We start from the raw sequence: 21,162 nt of genomic DNA on the forward strand, positions 1-21,162 counted from the left end.
ATTTTAGAATATATAATGAGATGGCTTGGGATCACCATCATCCCGACTCTTAATTTATTGGCAAACTCGTCAATGAATTGCTCTGCTGCTTCATGATCAGCAGTCGCCTTATCACCACAAATCTTTAAAAACGTAATGCTGCGCCTTTTCTTAAATTTCTGCAACCAGCCTGCTGAATATTCACAATTATCTTCAATTTTCAGTTCGCCGTAATAAGGCCTTTGCTTGTTTCATGATCAGCATACTGTTAAGTGGCATAATTTCACTCCAACGCTGAATGAATCCACTCTTTAATACACATTCAAGATCTTCATTTTTCCCCATTATGCAGTATTTTTCTATTTTTCATTAACTTCTGTTCATTATATATTTGAGGTCACTTCTCAGAAAATATGAGATGTGCAGAGACCTGCACATCACCTGGGAACCTTCCCAGTGCCTTGTGGAATTTTCCAATGTAATGTCAGAGATCAAAAAATTTTGGATTTCAGAGTTTTCTGGATAAGGGGCACTTAATTTGTCCTAATGATGATTGAATGCGTAACGTATACTGTATATAGGTTAGATGTGTCAGAATGTTCTAGCTAGGATCTAAGGCTAACCTGGCAAGTAAGTGTATCCACACGTGATAAAGCAGTAGATAACGAGCTCTTTGTGCATTGCCTGTGTAGTTACTCTAATATACTTATATAAAGTAAACCGTTTACCGACATTTAACAGTGTACTCACCATCCTCAAGAACCAGAGCATCTGATAGTGAACTGTCTTCTGAACCAATGTTTGCCTCTGGGGGAAAACCACAAAAAGTTCATGGTTATAGATAAATTGAACAAAGAATTAACTCAGGCTGAATACATTATTATATATATCTGTCTGTCTATAGTACATCCAACTATCTATCTATGATATCGTGCAAAAGTCTTAAGCACATATATATAACTAGAGTGCCTAAGACTTTTGCAGAATACTGTAGTAATTTTGTGTATTCCACTGTACTGCTACTGCAAAAAGAAAAAAAAATCACAACGTATGTGAGTGATAATAAATCCAATTCTGATAAGGGTCTCTATTGTGGACTGAGAGTGGGAGGGGGCAGGGAGAGGGAAACCATGATTGAATGAGCATGAGCAAAGAGCATGAAAAGCAATCACATATATACTCAGAGGTAGGTCATCAGGTACCCAATAAAGTGGCCACTGAGTGCATGTTTGCGGTGTTCTGCTGATGCAGCCTATCCACCCCAAGGTTCAATATTTTGTGCATTCAGAGATGCTCTTCCGCACACCACTGTTATAACATGTGGTTACTTGAGTTACAGCTGCCTTCCTGTCAACATGAACCAGCCTGCCCATTCTCCATTGACCTTTCTTATTAACAAGGCAATTTACCTCCACAGAGCTGACGCTCACTGTATGTTTTTTTGTTTCTCGCACCATTCTTTGTAAACTCTAGAGACTGTTGTGTGTGAAAATCCTAGGAGGTCAGTAGTTCCTGAGATACTCAAATCACTCCATCTGGCACCGACAATCTTTTCATGGTCAAAGTCACTTAGATCACATTTCTTCCCCATTCTGAAGTTTGGTCTGAACAACAACTGAACCTCTTGGCCACGTCTGCAAGTACTGGCTGAGAGTCATCAAACACTCCTGATGCGCTAATTTAGACTGAGTAACAAGCCTTTCCAGCCCAATGCGCCTGCACCACTCAGTTGCAACCATGCGTCCAATTAGCCTACTAACCGATACTCTTTTGGAACGTGGATGGAAACTGGGCACCTGGAGGAAACCCACGTGGTCACGGGAAAAGCACATAAACTCCTTACAGACAGCAGTGGGAACTGAACTTGGGTAGCCGGTGCTGTAATAGCAAATGCTAACCGCTATGCTGTCGTGTCGTCCCTTCATTCCCTGGAACATTCTTGTAAGCTTCCTCTGGACCCTCTCCAATGCCAGCTCATCCTTCCTTAGATATGGACCCCAAAACAGGTGAATGGATGGTTGATGGACAGTATGGAACTCAATGGGCTGAATGGTCCATTTCCATGCAGTACGACTCTGCTCTACAACTACATCTCTCAGTGCCAGCACACTCACCCTCGATGATTAGTGATGCCCTCTGGGTCGGCTTCTTCCCTGATTTGATCCTGTACTCATTGATGGCATTCTCAATGTCCTGCAGCTTCTTAAGGGCGTTCAGGTAGGATATCTTCCTCTGCTTCTTCACTTTCTTGCTGACATTGGGGTCACTGGCAAGCCGCCTCGCTGCCTCTGTGATCTGCGACTGAATGGCAAACTCCCGCTCCAGGCGCTCCAGTTCCATCTCCTGCAGGAGAGAGGAGGCAAGTGTCAGTCCGATTGCAATCTGTCTTCAGACATGAGGGAGGAGGAGGATACATTCTAGGGATACCGAAAGAAAAGGATAGGGTGGAAGCAGAGATGATGTCTCCGTACAGAAGGGGTGGTGGAGAACAGCATGAGGGGAAGTGACTCAGGATGAGAGATCAGTCTGAGACTGAAAAGGAATTTCTTCTCCGAGATGATTTCAGATTCTGGGTTTTTATGAGTTTCTAGTGGTATTCTGCTTAAACACATTTCTTGTTCGAAAGGTCAATTTGTACCAGCATAGATATCTTGACTCACTTCAGCACTGAACTGATTCCACAACACATGGACTCACTTTCATAGACTCTACGCCTCATGTTCTTAGTATTATTTGCTTATTTATTATTTGTTTCTTTTTTTTAATTTGCCCAGTTTGTCTTTTACCCATTGGTTGTCTGTCAGTCTTCGTGCAGTTTAAAAAAAGTTCTACTGCATTGCTTTGTTCTACTGTGCATGCCCACAAGAAAATGAACCTCAGGGTTGCATATGATGACATATACAGACTTTGATGATGAATTTACTTTTGACTTTGATGTATATACAATGAAATATTTAAAAATGTAAACCAAAATAATCCTCAGCTAAGGGGCTGTATAAGGAGTTTATACAGGTCTAAATAAAATCGTGTATGAAGGTATCAGTCTTGTCTGCAGATTCTGAAAGATGTCTATCGTGTTGAGGAAACAAAACTGAGAGGGAATTGGATCAGTCACGATGGAATGGTGAAGCAGACCCAATGGGCTGAATGGCCTAATTCTGCTCTCATGTCTTATGGTCTAAAATTCTAGCAGTAATTTACAGAATACCTCAACATTTGCGAACTTAAGACATTTAAAACTGAGCTTGTGGAGAGGATGCTTCCAGTAGTGGGGGAGTCTAGGACCAGAGAGCACAGCCTCAGAATAGAGGGACGTCCATTTCGAATGGAAATGAGGAGGAACTTCTTCAGCCAGAGGGAGGCCAAGCCACTGGGTATTTTTAAAGCAGAGATTGATAGGTTCCTCACTGATAAGAGGGTTAAGGGTTACGGGAAGAAGGATGCCATGACAGCACAGTGATTAGTGCCATGCTTTGACAGCTCAGGAGTTAAATTCCAACGCTGTCTATAAAGAGTCTGAATGTTCTCCTCGTGACTGCCTGAGTTTCCTCTGGGTGCTCCATTTCTTCCCACCGGTCAGTAGGTTGATTGGTCATTGTAAATTGTTCTGTGATTAGGCTAGGGTTAAATATGTGGGTTGTTGGGCGGCGCGGACTGCCCTGCGCTGTACCTCTAAATAAAATAAATGAATAAATTGACAGGAGAATGAGGTTGAAGAAACAATCGGCCATGACTGAATGACAGCAGACTCAAAGGGCTGAATGGCCTAATATCTTGTAGCTGTTACGCTTTATTCTGCACCTTATTCTTTATTTTTTATTGTTTTACCTTGTTCTACCTCAATGTACTGTGTAATAAATTGATAAGCTTTTCACCGTATCTTGGTACATCTACCAACAGTAAAGTAATTCTCGTCTGAACGGTCTTCTGGGAGACGGGCATCACTGCTGAGGCTGGTGCTTAGCTCTTTGGAGATTAAAGAAATCAAACCACCCAGGTCATGCCCACTTCTCACTATTACCATCGGGAAAGAGGTATAGAAGCATGACGGCACACACTCCGTGATTCAGGAACAGTTCTTTCCCCTCTGCCATTTAATTTGTAAATGGACATTGAACCTATGAACACTACCTTACTACTTTCTTATTTATGTTATTTTTCATACTTATTTTAACTTTATTTAATAGACATATATACTTAATGTAACTTAGTTTTTTTCTCTATTTATTTTCATGTATTTCATTGTACTGTTGCCATAAAGTTAACAAATTTCACGACATATGCCTATCATATTAAATTTGATTCTGAATTGAACAAAATGGTGTTAGTGCAGGAAAATAGCACTGAGGTCAGTGTCGTCACAACGAGGTCACTGAGGTCAGCGCGATGACACAAAAGGTGGTCAAGTGTGAAGGACAGTAAAGAAGGTCTTCAAAAGATACAGCAGGCAGGAAAGAGCGGTTACAGACAGGGGCAGACAAATAAGAGCTAGAGTTTAATCCAGGCAAGTGTGAGTCGTACTTTGGAAAGTCAAAATTAAGGGGGCGGTAATGTCAGGATCCTTAACTGCGCTGATCTACAGAGAGATCGTGGAGTCTGGTCCACAGCGTCGTGAAAGTGGCAGCATGATAGCTGGAATTAAGGGGTTATTTCACCAGAGCCACATTGCTTTGGACTGGAGTCACATATAGGTCAGCCTGAGTCGGAATGGTAAACTCTGTCCTCTGAAGGGTATTTCTTCCAACAACAATCCATGGTTTCACGGTTACTGATACACATATTAGTTTTCAATGTCAAATTCATCTAATTACTTGGATGTAATTCCTCCTGCTCAGACTCATTTACAACCAGTTTTTCCCTCAGGATTCATTCACTCGCAAGCCAATGTAGCAAATAGCTTCAATTCCACTAGGACCTGATATTCAGAGAGAAACTGCATATTTATTTTTAATCGGAGCTGTGATTAATGACTCACGTACAACGCAATTATACAGGCAGCCCCTGGACGTTTGCAGATTTTAGATAGTACTCTCAATTTTGCACAATTTATTTATATCATTATAAATTTTTTATGTATTGCATTGTATTGCTGCAGCAAAACAACAAATTTCACGCCCACACAAAATGCTGGAGGAACTCAGTAGGTCAGGCATCATCTATGGATGGGAATGAACAGTCAATGTTTTGGGCCAAGACCCTTTCTTCAGGACTGGAAAGGAAGGGGGAAGATGCCAGAATAAGGGGGAAGGGGGAAAAGGCAGGTAACAGAGGTCACAGAAGGGGAGCATTGAGAGAGGGTTTCTTATGACGTGACAGTGATAAACCTGATTCTCACTGGTTACACTAAGGCCCCCAAATGTGGACATCAAAGATCTCTTGCAATATTCCAAATCAGGGTGGAGGAAATCTCAAGTGTCCTGAGGCCAATGTTTGTCCTTCTATCTACGTTAATGAAACAGAATGGAGGTGAAGCGTCTCAATCTGAAACATCAATTGTCCATCTCTCTCAACACTTGCTGCCTGACACGCTGAGATCGACCAGTACATTTTCTTTGGTTCTCCCTGAACCAGATTAACTGCTTAAGATTGCAGTATTATCTGTGGGATCTTGCGATGTAAGATAGCTGTAGTCTCCCCCCTCTCCCCACATAGCTTTCAACAGTGACCAGCTGGCATGTCAGTGTACCAAGGTCATTGAAAGCCCTGGTGAGGACTTGAACCCACAACTTGCTAGCTCACAGGTTGTTCAGCCCATTGAACCTGGATTTCTGAGCCATTTTATGGGCACTAACACCACCCACTTCTGGACAGGGACTGGTGAGTAGGGAGGGTGTTGTAAATAGCAGATTGAATAATTAATAGGGTCTTGGGGTCTATGTCCATGGATTCCTCAAAGTTGGATAAGAAGGTGTATGGTGTGTTAGCCTTCATTGGTTGAGGTGATGTTGCAACTCTATAAAATTCTGACCACAGTTAAGTATTGTGTTTAGTTCTAGTTGCCTCATTATAGGATGGACGTGGAAGCTAAAGAAAGGGTGCAGAGGAGATTTACCAGGATGCTGCCTGGATTAGAAACCATGCTTTATAGATTATAAGACATAGGAGCAGAATTAGGCCATTCAGCTGAACAAGTCTACTTCACCATTCCATCATGCCTGATTTATTATTCCTCTCAACCCCATTCTTCTGCTTTCTCCCCATTACCTTTGATGCCCTTACTAATCAAGAATCTGTCAACCTCCACTTTAAATATTCCCAATGGCCTGGCTTCCAGACACACTATCCTCTGGCCACAGAAATTCCTCCTCATCTATGTTCTAAATGGATGCCCCTCTACTCTGAGACTGTGCCCTCTGGTCCTAGACTCTCCACCTTATGAGGAAAGGCTGAGCGAGCTAGGACTTTTTAGAGTGACGGAGGATGAGGGGGTGAATGAATTGAAGCATATAGGACAGAGTGGGTAGCCAGTGCCTTTCTCCAGGGCAGGATGACGAATACCCAAGGATATCTGTTTAAGGTAAGTGGAAGAAAGTTTAGAGCAGATGATGTCAGATGTACAGTAGGTTCTTAGGATGGCAAGTTCCTGGATACACCTTTGGAGGTCATGATAGAGGCTGTTACATTAGGGGCATTAAGAGACACTCAGATAGGCACATGGGTGGAAAAGAAAATAGGGTTATGGGCTACGTAGGAAGGAAGGGTTAGACTGATTGTGGAGTAGATTAAAAGGTCGGCTCAACATGGCAGGCCAAAGTTCCTGTACTGTGCGGTACCGTTCTATGCTCTATTTAGTTCAGCACCCTCCAGACCAGATCTAATCTGCGGAAACAGTTGGCTAGAAGAATTCAGCAGGTCAAGGAGGGTCTGATGCCCACAAATGCTGCTCAAACTGCTGACTTCCTCCTGTTTGTTAGAGAACAGTTCAGCACAGAAAAAGGCCTCAAGCCAACACTGCCCTTGCCAATCATGAGGCCGATTTAACTGAGCAACTGCCTGTATGTGGATGAGATTGGTACATTGCTTTATTAGTGTCACATGTACTGAGGTATAGTGAAGAGCAACCAACACAAAATGCTGGAGGAACTCAGCAAGCCAGGTAGCATGTATGGCGAAGAGTAAACAGTTGACGTTGCGGGCCGAGACCCTTCATCAGCACAAAACGTCCACTGTTTACTCTTTCCCATGAATGCTGCCTGGCCTGCTGAGTTCCTCCAGCATTTGGTGTGTGTATTGCTTTGATTTCCAGCATCTGCAGATTTTCTTGTGTATAGTGAAGAACTTGGTTTTGCCTGCCATCCAGACAGATTGAGAAGAGAACAGAAATGAAGAGCAATTTCTTCAGCCAGAGTGGTGAATCTGTGGAATTCATGGCCACAAACAGATCTGGAGGCTAAGTCATTGGGTATACTTATAGTGGAGATTGATAGCTTCTTGACTAGTGTAACATGCTATAAGGTTTCACTGATAATCTAATGGTTTCTCTGTAGCAGGAATGTTTGGATTATGACTAGAGATAACAAGGTTTGGAATGCTGTTGTTCTTTCTTGTGAGTCTGGAAGAGAGATTTTCGCAGTCTTTTGCCGGGGAGAGATGAAGAGAGAAGACACGAATGGAGAGAGCTGGTAGACCGCCGGACGGGGTGGACTTGGAGTGAGGGTCCGAAGGGCAGCGACGATCGGAGGAGGTCGATGGTGGACGATCGGCTTATCAGTGAGCTCCAACATTGCACAATAGAATGTTTCACAAGATTTATTTTTGTTTTCTTTACTAACCATATAGTCAAAGTAAGAATTATAAAGCTTAATCGTTTAATCACATATTGTGTACTGCTTGTTATTTCGTGGTACTGATTTGTAACAGGGGACACATCGCACAGCATCCACCCAAACGAGATTTCTCAAGTTTGGCCTGGCCAGGAGCGATCACCTCCCATATTAAGCTGCTAGCCGAAGCGAGAGTTACACTAGTAGGAGCGTCAAAGGTTATGGGGAGAAGGCAGGAGAATGGGGTTGAGAAGAAAAATAAATCAGCCTTCATTGAATGGCAGAGCAGACTCAATTTATGCTGAATGACCTAATTCTGCTCCTATGTCTTATGGACATTTGGATACTCTCTTTTTCAAGCAATGATGATTCCACATCAATTGTTAATTTTAAATTTGAGACTGAGAGCTGGTTGCTAAACAATGAGCACTAAATTGTTTAGGGGAAAAGATATGGCCTCTAAAAGTTGGCTCATAAATCAGCTGCTGAATGTTAGGACTGGCTCGAGGGGCCGCATGATAAATAGGTTTATCATTGTCTCAAGTACCGAGATACAGTGAAAAACTTTGTTTTGCATGTCACCTAAACAGTGCATTGAGGTAGAACAAGATAAAACAATAACAGAATGAGGAATAATGTGTAACAGTTACACAGAGAATGCAGTGCAGGCAGACAATAAGGTACAAGGTCATTACAAGGTCGCTTGTGAGGTCGAGTCCATCTTATCCTATTAGGAGTCCATTCAAGAGTCTGAAAACAACAGGATAGAAGCTGTCCTTGAGCTTGGCGCTACATGATTTCAAGCTTTTGTATCTTCTCGATAGGAGAGAACGATAAAAAAGGCACTCATCTCAATTCTACCTCCCATTCCCATTCTAAAATATCTGTCCATGCTCTCCTCTACTGGCATGACGAAGCTACTCTCAGGATGGAGGAGCAACACCTCATATTCCATCTGGGTAGCCTCCAACTTAATGGCATGAACATTGAATTTTATAACCTGGTAATTTCTCCCCCCTTTGCTCCTTCTTTTTCAGTTCCCCACTCTGGTTCGCCTCTCACCCCTTCTCTTCTCGTTTGACAACCACCTCCTTCTGGTTTCCCTCCTCTTTCCTTCTCCCCCATGGTCCACTGTCCTCTCCTATCAGGTTGCTCATTCTTCAGCCCTTTACCTCTTCCACCTATCACCTTTCAGCTTCTTATCTCCCCCCACCCCCACTCATCTGGTTTCACTTATCACCTGCCTGTTTACCCTCCTTCCCCTTCTCCCACGTTCTTATTCTGGCTTCTGCCCCCTTCCTTTCCAGGCTTGAAGGGTCTTGGCTCAAAACAATGACTGTTTATCCCCCTCCATAGATGCTGCCTGACCTGCTGAGTTCCTCCAGCATTTTGTGTGTCTGTTACTCAAGGATTCATTCACTATTGAAAAAACCTAGATAGAGTGGGTGTCGAGAAGTGGGTGAGTTTTGGACCAGAGGGCACAGGCTCAGAATAGAAAGACGTCCCTTTTGAACAGAAGTGAGGAGGAATTTCTTTAACCAGAGTGTGGTGAATCTGTGGAATTCATTACCGCAGACAAGTGCGGAGGCAAAGTTTAAAGCAGAAGTTGATAAGTTCTTGATTAGTAAGAGTGTCAAAGGTACAGGGAAAAAGCAGGAGAATGCATTTGAGACATAATAGATCAGTCACGACAAAATGGTGGAGAAGATTGGATAGGTCAAATGGCCTAATTGTACTATGTCTTATGGATCCATTGGTTGGAGATGAGGCTCAGGAACTCCTCCTACTTGCTCACCAGGATCAGTGACAAACCTCGATTGGAAATGCAGTGCGCGAAACTGCTGTTTCGTTTTTCTACTAAAACAATCTGTCCTGGTATTTGAGAATCTGCACATACAGCAGAGTCTAAAAATATCAGCGTTCTGGCATCTGCATCGCTCTCTGGAGCATTAAAAAAGCAGCCTGCATCCACACTGCTGTCCAAGACTAACAGTGTGAAATGTTCTCTGGGGCACAGCCAATACAGTTACTAAAGCAAACCTAATGGTCACACTTGGGGCTGAACTGTTGTGACGGTTGTACAACAGTGACAGGTTTGGTCCACTCACACACTGTTCCTCCTTGTGAATCCACATCTTGAAGGATCTAGGGGTTCACGAGCCTGAAGATACAATCTCAACATTTTAGGAACAGTTTCTTCCCCTCCACCATCAGATTTTGAGACAGTCCGTGAACACTACCCTACTACTCCCTTCATTCATTTTTTGTAATTCGTATTAATTTTTATGCCTTGCACTGTACTGCTGCCACCAAACAACAAATTTCACAACTCTAATATGTGATAATAAACCTGACTCTAATCCTTACATTTTAGAAATAGGACATAGTTTTAGGGTAAAGGGGAAGAGATTCAGAGGATCTGAGATGGACTTTCCCCTCCCAGAGAACGGTGGAAGCAGAGTCACTAACAACATTGAAGAAACGTCTGCACGGGTACTTGGATCATCTAGGCATGGAAGGCTACAGGTCCGAGTGCTGGAGAAGGAGAATAGTATGGATGGGTGTCATGTTTGTACAGAAATGGTGAGCAGAGTGGCCTGTTTCCATGGTGTATGCATAGTTCCTCAGAAGCCTTAATCCTAAACTCAGGAAAGCCCTTCCTAAACCCATCATCCCCTCTTTCTGTCTTCCCCTCTTCTCCTCTCTATCTACCCTCCCTCCCCTCCACTTTCTCTCCCCCACACTCTTGCTTTAACTCCCTCCCCATCTCTCTCCTCTCGTCTCTCTCTGTCTCACTCTTTCTCCCTCTCCCTCCACTTTCTCTCTTTCTGTCCCTCTTTCTCTCTCATTTCTCCCTCACTCCCCATCTGTTTCCTTCCTCCACATCTGTTTCTCTCCTTCTACACATCTCTCTCTTTCCCTTGCTTTCTCCCTTCCCATCTCTCTCATTGTCTCTCTCCTCTTCGCCATCTTTCTCTTCCTCTTGCCTCCTTTAAGACTTTCCTTAAAACTTCTCATTACGCTGTTGCTTGATCTTACATCATGTCTGGCTTAATTTCAAACTTCGTTTCAGAATGCTCCACCGAAGCCACTTAGGACATACTGATACATTACAGGTCGCTATATAAATGGAAGTGGTATAGACAGACACTGAGTCATCAATCTGTAACACTGCACGCTCAATTTCCTGTTATCCAGTTGATTCTTTTCCCAATGGAATGTGGTTGCGGGAAAGCTTTGAATGGAATGACAGGAAAATGTGAGGCAGATTTATTGACAAGCTCTCGACACAAACAGGTGGTGAAGTGCAATGCTAGGCCAAACATGGCTGCCCTTGTGATCTACGGCCAAGGGGAGAAACTGGAATTTGTTTATTATTGTCACATGTACCGAGGTACAGTGAAAAGCTTGTTTTGTATTCTGTTCATATAGATCAGATCATTATACAATGCATTGAGATAGAACAAATGGGAAGCCTCGTTATAGAACATAGAAATCTACAGCACATTACAGGCCCTTTGGCCCACAATGTTGTGCAGAACATGTAACCTACAAATAATTTGAGGTTTATAATACTCCCACTGTAGTTATGCCCTCTTTTCACAGCTACCATCAGCAGGAGGTACAGGAGGCTGAAGTCCCACACCACCAGGTTCAGGAACAGTTACTTCCCTTCAACCATTCAGTTTTCCAACCAACTGGCACAACCCTAATCACACAGTTTAGCAACATGATGGCTACTATGCACTAAAATGGACTTATTACTGTTAAAATTGTGCTCTTCATTGTAAAAAAAAGTGTATAATTTGTCTTTCTTGTGAATGCTGCTTATCTGATGCTATGTGCCTGTGATGCTGCTGCAAGTAAGTTTTTCCTTGAGCCTTCTTCCTGGGCTTGTGTGGAAGACTCAGTCTCTCTCTGTGACTATGTGGGTTTCCCCCAGGTGCTCAGGTTTCCCACCACATCCCAAAGGTGACAGGGCTGGTGGGTCAATTGGGTGAAGCAAGTTACCTCTAGTGTGTGGGTGAGGGGTAGTTGGGGAGTTGATGGGAACATGGGGAGAATAAGACAGAGGGAACACAAGATATTCTGCACATGCTAGAAAGCCTTTGGCAGATATTGAGTGACGTTTTGACAGATATGAAAACATGGATTGAGAAAGGAGAGAGAGAAGTGTCAGAAATGGACCAAGTGAATTTAAAGGCAGGGTGGAAGCTGGAGGCAAAACTGATGAAATTGACGAGCTCAGCATGGGTGCATGAAGCAGCACCAATACAATCATCAATGCAGCACAGGTAAGAGTTGGAGAGCATTACCAGGTATGGTATGGTATAAGGGAAGGCTGTTTCATGCAGCCAATGGAAGGCAGGCATAGCTGGAGCCCATGGCTACACCTTGAGTTTGGAGGAAGTGGGAGGAGCCGCAGGAGCAATTGTTGAGGGTGATGACCAGTTCCGCCAGATGAAGGAGGGTGGTGGTGGAAGGGAACTGGTCGAATCTATTGTTGAGAAAGAAGCAGAGACCTTTTAAGGCCTTCCTGATGAGGGAAAGAAGTGGGACTGGATATCCATGGTGAAAATGAGGCAATCAGGGCCAGGGAATTGAAATTTGTTGAAAAGATCAAGAGATCAAGGATATTTTGAAAACTGCTGGGAAACAGGATTGCGCCATTGAGACACTATAGGTTCTGTGGAATTCACAGCAAGGCCAGGGTTAAGACAATGGATAACGGATAAGGACAGTTTACAGATAGTGTGCAGTCAACCCAAGCAAGAAAGGTCTTTGAAGAACACCCCTTTCCTTTGCCCATTAAGAGACTGGAGCCATTTGGCATATGGAGACAAGGTAACAATGTAACAGAAGGATACAGGCCTCTTGCAGCAACTAGGGGCAATTACTTTACTAACCTCAAAGGACCATCAATTGTTAACTTGTAGTTTCTAAGGACTTTTAACACCTGTATTGTGAATGATGATTGATTTTGTAAGTGAAGAATCTGAACACAAACATATTTACCAACTGGTCAATATCTGTAACTGTTCAGCCAATTTTGTATAAAAACAGCATTTTTCCCTTTAAAGTTAAGAACAGTTGGGTGAGAAGGACCAGGCTATTTTCCTTGTGTACATTAAATACACTGTGATTGAGAAACGAGTGTGAGTTTTCAGAGTCTTGTTAATCGGTGAGAAGACTTTAAAGGGCCAAATCGCTCTCCTTCTTTGGAATCTTGTCACTGCCAAAACCCAGTCCCTTTGAAAAACAACCCTCTATACCAGGGTTGATGGGGTTTGATGCTTTTATAGCTTGAGGAGCTGGAGTTTGGAGTTCAATCCTGGCGTTCTCTGTAGGGAGTCTGTACGTCCTCCACCATGGAATGTGTGGGTATTCCCTGGTTTCCTGCCACAGTCCCAAGACGTACCGGATAGGTTAACTGGTCATTGTAAACTGTCCTGTGATTAGGTTAGGGTTAAATCAGGAACGTCGGGGAGATGCTGGGGCAGTGCTGTTCGAAGGTCTGGAAGGGCCTCCTCTGTGCTGTATCACTAATTAAACGTAATTAATACAACGGACTGTTAAAGACTGCGTGTGGCCTCCCTCCTCCCTACGTTTGAAGGAACATGATCTCACTTGGGGCACAAATGAATTAAACAAGGAAAAGAGACTATAGTTCTAGACAACTCTAAACTTTAACCTCATCAGGGAAGTGCACTCGTCAGGAGACATTTCACTCTGCAAGCATTTCCTTGTATTCTTTCAGTGAGAAAACATTCCAGTTTAGTCCAAACAGCTGCCTCGTCCCACTGGAAACTACACAAAAGGGCTTTCTTCAACCTAGCTAACTCCCTATCTGTGGCTGGAAGGAGAAAATGTTTGTTCAACTATTTCTTTGAAAAAACAATCTTTCACGGGACTTGGCATCACAGACAAGGTCAGTTTTTGTTGCCGTCACCAAATGCCCCTGAGAAGGTGACGGTCAGCTGACTCCTTGATAAACAAGTTGAAAATGAGTTTTAAAAAAGGACCCTTTCATATTTTCGTATGACAGAAAAGAAAGCCATTCAGCCCACAGGGTCTATGGTGACTCTCAGAACAATCCCATCAGTCCTTTACCTCCTGTAACACACACTCTCTCTACATCTGGAAACGTGTGAAGTGATTCACTTTAGAAGGTCAAACCTGAAGGCAGAGTACAGAATTAATTACAGAATTCTTCTCAGCATGGAGGAACAGAGGGATTTTGGGGTCCATGCCCATAGATTCCTCAAGGGTGATTAAGAAGGCGTATGGCACGTTGGCCTTCATGAATTGGGGGGTTCAGTTCAAGGGCCACGAGGTAATGTTGCAGTTCTATAAAACTCTGGTTAGATCACACTTGGAATATTGTGTTCAGTTCTGTTCACCTCGTTAAAGGATATTGAATCTTTAGAGAGGGCGTAGAGGAGATTTACCAAGATGCTGCCTGGATTAGAGGGCATGTCTTATATAAGGAAAGGTTCAGCAAGCTTGGGTTTTTCTCTTTGGAGGAAGGAGGATGAGAGGTGACTTGATAGAAGTGATAAGAGACATAGATAGAGTGGACCCTCAGTGGAAATAGCTAATATGAGAGGACATAGTTTTAAGGTGATTGGGGGAAAATATAGGGGATATATCAGAGGTAGACTTTTTTTAAACACAGAAGATAGTGGCAGATGAGTGAAACAGTCTGTCAGGGGTGGTGGTAGAGGCAGATATATGAGGGAATTTAAGAAACTCTTAGATAGGCACATGGATGATAGAAAAATGGAAAGCAAAGTAGGAGGGAAGGGTAGATTTATCTTAAGAGTAGGTTATAAGTTCGGCACAACATCGTAGGCCGAAGGGTCAATACAGCACTGTAGTGTTACATGGTTCCAAGAACAGAAGGCAGCCACTTGAGGGACAGATGGATCCACAAGTGAGAATCCAAAACCAGGAATAACATGGGACAGTCAATAATAAATTGCAATCATAAATTCTGAGGAATTTTCATTCCCCTGAGGAGATTTGGGAAGTTGCTTCCACAGGGTGGATTCCAGGGGAATTAATGCATATAAGAGAAGGATGGAGAAACACACAAGAGAGAGAAAATTATGGTAGGATAGGAGAGAAAGGAGGCTGGCAAAAGCTGCTGACATGAAGCAGAGGGGCCGAATGGTCTGTTAGCTTGCTGTACATTCTGGGCCATTTTCTTTACCTCTCCCTTGGCCGTGATCTTCTGCTCGTCCAGCTTAAAGGAGGTGCCAACCCTTCGCCGCACGACTGGGGGCTGCTCCCCCGGGTCTAAAGGGTACTCCTTGGGCAACCTCCCCGTCAGCTCCTGTGAAAGAAAGAAGATGATTCCTCAGATAGAATCAGTTAATATCACTGACATGTGTCATAAAATCTGTTGTTTTGTGGCAGCAGTACATTGTATATATAAAATAAAAAATTATAAATTACAATAAAACACACACACATATATATAACAAGCAGTGCACAAGAGAGCAACAAAAACAGTTAGGTACAGTAGTGTATATGAGTTCATTATCCATTCAGAAATTGGATGGTGGAGGGAAAGAAGCTGTTCCTGAATCATTGAGTGTGTGTCTTCAGACTCCTGTACTTCCCTTTATGTTAGCTTTTGAAGATGTCCTCAGCGTTGGGGAGGCCAGTGCCCACGATGTAGCTGGCTCTATTTACAGCTTCTTGCAGCTTCTTCTGATCCTGTGCAATGGCCCCTCTGTACCAGATGGTGATGCAGTCATAGTTAGAATGCTCTCCATGGTACATTTGTAGAAATTTGCCAGTCTTTGGTGACATACTAAGTCTCAAACCCCTAAAGAAATCTAGCTACTCTTGTGTCTTCTTTGTAATTGCATCAATATGTTGGGCCCAGGATTTATCCTCAGAGATGTTGTGAGGCTGCTCAGCCTTTCCATTGCTGATCTCTCAATGAGGACTGACGTGTGTTCCCTCGACTTCCCCTTCCTGAAGTACACAATCGGTTCCTACTGACGTTGAGTGCAAGGTTATTGCTACGACACAAGTAAGTTGGCATTGGTAACCCATGACGACGTTTTGCAGACAGCTATCAAAATTACAAGATATTCTAGTTGATATACTTCTTATCAACTGCAATTGCTGCAGTCTGCAATCTGTAAGGGTGTACTTTTGAACTGACTAAACGATCTGGCATTTTTGAGTGAACTAGACTCTCGAGAGTGCAGGTATGACCAGGGGGAGGGGAGGCATTGCTAGGGTAGACGCTGCGTCGAGGCCTGTCAGTGGAAGACAAACCCATGGTCGGCTCCATTACCCTGTGCCGAGTAAAGCATCAAGCAAGATTAAAATCATCGAGAATGAGAGTGGACAACAAACAGGTGTTCAGCACCGTCAGCCTGCATTTGACCGATCTCCCTCTCTTATTATTACCATCAGGCAGGACATGCAGGTGTCTTGGGTTCCATGTCACCTAGCTTGGGAGCAGTTGTTGTCCTGCAGCCACTGGGCCTCCTGGACAGGCTTCACATGCCTCAGTGCTGAACGGGCTCTGCAGCTGTGGATTTACTTCAGGGACCCTGCAGTTCATGTTCCATGTGTTCTTGTTGACTTTTATTTTACTCTTTTGTGATTTTGTCCTCTTTTGCAAATTGGATATGTAGTAGTCTTCTTGTGTGTGTGTTTTTTAGTGAATTCTATTGGGTTTCTTTATGTTGTTGCTGCCTGCAAGAAGATGAACCCCAAGGCTGTATACGATATATATACTTTGAACTCAACTAGCTGATCGATCTCACCCTGGTATACCTCCTCTCCACCATCTGCCAACATTAGTTGTGAAACACTATTACAGCTCCAGCGACCTGCATTCAATTCCCTCCGCAGTCTGTGAGGGGTTTGCACAGTACTGTGCCAAAGTCTTATACACATATATAGCTAAGGTGCCTAAGACTTTTGCACATTACTGTAGTAATTTATGTAATACACTGTATTTGTGTCGCTCGCAAAAAAAAAAGCAAATTTCATGACATATGTAAGCAACGATTAACCTGGTTCTGATAAGGCTCTCTATTGTGGACTGAGAATAGGAAGGGGGCAGGGAGAGGGGAATCCGAGCTGGGAAAAGGGGAAGGGAGAGGGGGAAGGAGCAGGAAGCACCAGAGAGACATTCTGTAATGATCCATAAACCAATTGTTTGGAATTAAATGACCCTGTCTGGTGTCTCAGGGCCAGGTGTGTCTGCACCCACACCACACCTCACCTGGCACACTTCTCTGCCACCTGTCCCACACCCCTCCCGCGGTGGTCCACCCTCACCATTCCCAACATCCTTTGCTCCCGCTAGATTTACAAACTCACTCTCTGCTCCACGTTGACAACTACAGTACTGAGCAGAAGTCTCAGGCACCCTAGCTAGAATGTGCCTAAGACTTTTGCACAGTACTGTATGTTCTCCCCATGACCTCTGGGTGTGCCAGGTTCCTCACACATTCCAAAAATGTATGGGATGGAGTTAGTGAGTGTCATAGCATGCAGTGGAAGCATGGTGACACTTGTGGGCTGTCCCCTTCACATCCTTGACCTGTGCTGGGCATTGACATAAGCAATGCAGTAAGGTTAGGGTTTCTGCCTACATTCCAAAGACGTAGGGTTAGTAGGGTAATTGGTCACACGGGTGTAATTGGGCGGCGTGGGCTTGTTGGCACGGAAGGGGCGGTTACTGTGCTGTATCTCGAAAAAAATAAATACACCAAATTTCACTACTTATGTCAGTGATAATAAACCTGATTCTGATTCAAATCTTAGTGGAGTCAATGCAATGCCCTCTACTCCCACTCTTTCCCCCCACCCCTGACACCTTGTGGTTAGTGTCCACCGTTGTCAGCGTGAAAGGACCGGACAGACACAGATCTTACCGCCTCTCTCAGACACAACTTCTTCAGTTCCTCGAGCCGCAGTCTCAGAGTCTCCTCGAGAGCATCCTGCCGGGATTTTAAAGCCGCCAGCATGTCCTTCTTGGCAGACTGCGAACTGTCCGACTCCTGAGACCCTGTACACAAACAGACGACGTCAGTACTGTCACTCGCAGTGACATACCAGCCACACCAGGAGAGAGAAACTCTTACAAAATGATGCTATAATTAATGGTTTTATGTAACAGCAACTCACTAAAACAGAATTTTAGAAATCACCGAGTCGTATGCTACCTACGGCAAGGTAGTATCACAGTCAGCAGAATGCTTTACAATGCCAGTGACCCGGGTTCAATTCTGCCTGCTATCTGTAAAGAGTTTTCTATGCTCTCTCTGTGATCGTGTGGGTTTCCTCCCACATTCCAAAGACGTACGGGTTAGGTTAGTACATTGTGGGCATGCTACGTTGGTGCCGAAAGCATAGTGACACTTGCGGGTTGCCCCTAGCACAACCCCAGATTATGTTGGTCATTGATGCAAATGACACACTTCACAGAATGTATATATGACAAATAAAGCTCATCCTTTCTCTTTACAGCACAAATACAGGACCTTTGACCCAACCGGTCCATACTGACCACAGTGCATACTTCTCTGGTCTCTATTTTCTGTGTTGGGTCCACATCCCTCCAACCCCTGCCTCTCCATGTACCCATCCAAGTGCTTCTTACATGACACCGATGTACCTGTCTCAACCACTTGCTCTGGCAGTTCCATACATTCACCATCCTCTGCTTGAGAAAGTTGCCCCTTGGGTCCCTTTTAAATCTTTCCGCTCTCAACCTAAACTTATGCTCCTTAGTTCTGGACTCTCCTACCCTGGGGAAAAGACTGTTACCTTCCACCTTATCTATACCTCTCAAAATTTTAGTTTCCTCTATAAGGTTGCCCTAAACACGTGCAAGTTCCAGGAAATAAAGATCTAGACTGGCCAACCTCTCTCTATGACTGCAGGAGATTGGGATTAACTAGGTAAGCATGACCTAGCTGGGCTGAAGGGCCTGTATCTATGCTGTATTGCTCTTTAGACTCTACACCTTCCTTGTAAATAATTTCTGCATTCTTTCCAGTTTAACCATGTCTTTCCTACAACTAGCCCCATCATCCCTGCTAGAGCACAGGCCACTGCCCTCTGTCCTGAGCCAGTTAGGTGGGGGACCTGTATGATAGAAGGCTGATCGGCCCAATGGCCTCCATGGACTTTTGGCTTTTATCAACCATATGACTTCATAAGTCTTCTAAGCGAAGATCCTTCTTCTCCAAGGGATGAGGTTTTTGAAGCTTTTCTGTGCCTCTGGGTTTTTACAGGATGGGGCTGCTGGCCCCAAGGCCAACCCTCCTTTCGCAGCCCAGCTTGGGACCGCACAAGGTGGAGCTCTTTCCCATGACTGATGGGGGGGGGGGGGGTGGCGGTGTCACCAAAATGGTACGCTGTATTCCAAGTCCGGCCTCACCAACCATCTACTCCACATCGCTTTCAGTGGGGGCTGGTAGTATGATCCAATTAGAACCATCTTCAAGAGGAATCTGTGCACCTCTGTAATCACACAGAATCTCTACCCCCAGGGTTCTGAAGTGACAATAAGGACTGGCCCACATCCCTCTGGTTTTCCCCTTATCCACCTGTTTGGGTATGGCAGCATTGGAAAACCACCTGAGAGGCACAACGGAAGCTATTACGGGAAGCGAATGGTAGGAATGCCAAGTACACTCAGCAACTACACCACAAATGGAAATGATACAACATAGAACTGTATAGGCTCATTCTTATATGGTTCCGGATGGTGTGGCCTCCACAGAGCCCTGGTCTCAACATCATTGAGGCTGTCTGGGATTACCTGGAGAGGCAGAAGCAAGTGAGACAGCCAAAGTCTACAGAAGAATGGTGGCAAGTTCTCCAAGATGCTTGGAACAACCTACCAGCTGATTTTCTTATAAAACTGCAGGACAGTGTACTTAAGAGAATTGATGCAGTTTTAAAAACAAAGGGTGGTCACACCAAATATTGATTTAATTTTTTATTATTGTTTACTGCTCATTATAGTATTTTTTGGTAATTAGAAACTTTTCATTTAGTTATTTTTGAAAGCATCTTTGCTTTACAGAATTTTTTTTTACATGTGCCTAAGATTTCTGCACAGTACTGCACATTGAAACATATAGTGAAATGTGTTCTTTGTGTCAAACAGATCAGCGAAGATTTTCTGGGGGCAGTCTGCAAGCATCGTCACACTTCCAGTGCCAACACAGTATGCCCACAACTCACTAACCCTAACTGTACGTCTTTGAAATGTGGGAGGAAGCCCACTTGATCACAGGGAGAACGTACAATCTCCTTACAGACAGCGGTGGGAATTGAACAGCGATCTTACAGCTGACGCTGCAAAGCATTATGGTAATTGCTATATTACCGTGCCACGCGGGAAGCTGCTGAATTCATCGCTGATTCGCAGGAAGGAATTTCTCAAGTGTAGCAATGAAGCAGCTCACAGGGTTTAAGTCCCAAATTAACCATGGAATGGAAGTGTCCTCTTTAATTACCAAATTTTAAGCCGCCGTGAAATGGTTATTGTAAAGCTGCATTTTGAGCTGATTGCTGGACTTTGCTTGCAATAAGTGTTCTTGAGGTTTAATACCGAACAGAATCTGCAGCCAAAACTGAAACAGAAGGCACAGATTACAAAGAGGCTGGAACCAATGATGCAGACTCCAAACCCTGCGGTGGGGCTGAAGTGTCCAACTGTGTTCACTTTCTACTTCAGCCTTTCCCAGGCATCAAAAGTCATTCTTAGGAGAGATGGAAACCTTCTCCCATCATTTTAAACTTTGTTTAGCTTTAACAGATATAACTCTCAATCAAAAGTTTAGTCATCGTACTCTATCTGCACTCTGTAACACTCTTATTCTTTATTCTGTTTTCTTTTTAAGTACTTTGACGTACCCACGTATGTAATGACCTGTCTGGATGGTATGTAAAGGAACAAGGGAAAGCTCTGCCATCGCCACATGCACTTGTACAGGCGCCAATAAAAACGACTTTGATTTGGGACCATAGTTAGAGAGAATTATAGAACATAGTACATATAGGGACACAAGAGACTCTGCAGATGCTGGAAATCTCAAGCAACACACACAAAACAGGAGGGCACAGTAGCATAGTGATTAGCACAACACTTTACAGTACAGGCGACCCGGGTTCAATTCCCGCCACTGCATGGAAGGAGTTTATACGTTCTCCCCGTAACTGTGTGTGTTTCCTTTGGGTGCTCCGGTTTCCTCCCACAGTCCAAAGAGCTAACGGTTGGTCGGTTAGATGGCCATTGTAAACTGTCCTGTGTTTAGGCTAGGGATAAGTCGGACATTCGCTGGGTGGCGTGGCTCGAAGTGCCAGAATTTAAGAAAAACTAGGCCCTTAGCCCACAATGTTGTGCCAACCTTTTAAATTAACTCCA

The 21,162-nt window shown here is 44.0% G+C and overlaps 1 protein-coding gene across 11 annotated transcripts in view; it reads right to left on the bottom strand.

The window, feature by feature from the left end:
- frmd4a (FERM domain containing 4A) overlaps window positions 1-21,162 on the bottom strand; it is a 523,313-nt gene that overhangs the window by 25,747 nt on the left and 476,404 nt on the right. For 10 of the 11 annotated variants that reach the window (XM_063072636.1, XM_063072634.1, XM_063072635.1 and 7 more), the window contains 4 exons: window positions 17,654-17,787; window positions 14,956-15,078; window positions 2,094-2,322; window positions 730-786 (listed from right to left, as the gene is read on the bottom strand). In XM_063072636.1, coding sequence (XP_062928706.1) covers window positions 730-786; window positions 2,094-2,322; window positions 14,956-15,078; window positions 17,654-17,787 — 543 coding nt within the window. The remainder of the gene's footprint in view (window positions 1-729; window positions 787-2,093; window positions 2,323-14,955; window positions 15,079-17,653; window positions 17,788-21,162) is intronic. The other variant, XM_063072638.1, reaches the window with a different exon arrangement.

This window comes from Mobula hypostoma, chromosome 20, assembly GCF_963921235.1.
Source record: "Mobula hypostoma chromosome 20, sMobHyp1.1, whole genome shotgun sequence".
In the NCBI taxonomy this organism is placed as follows: domain Eukaryota; kingdom Metazoa; phylum Chordata; class Chondrichthyes; order Myliobatiformes; family Myliobatidae; genus Mobula; species Mobula hypostoma.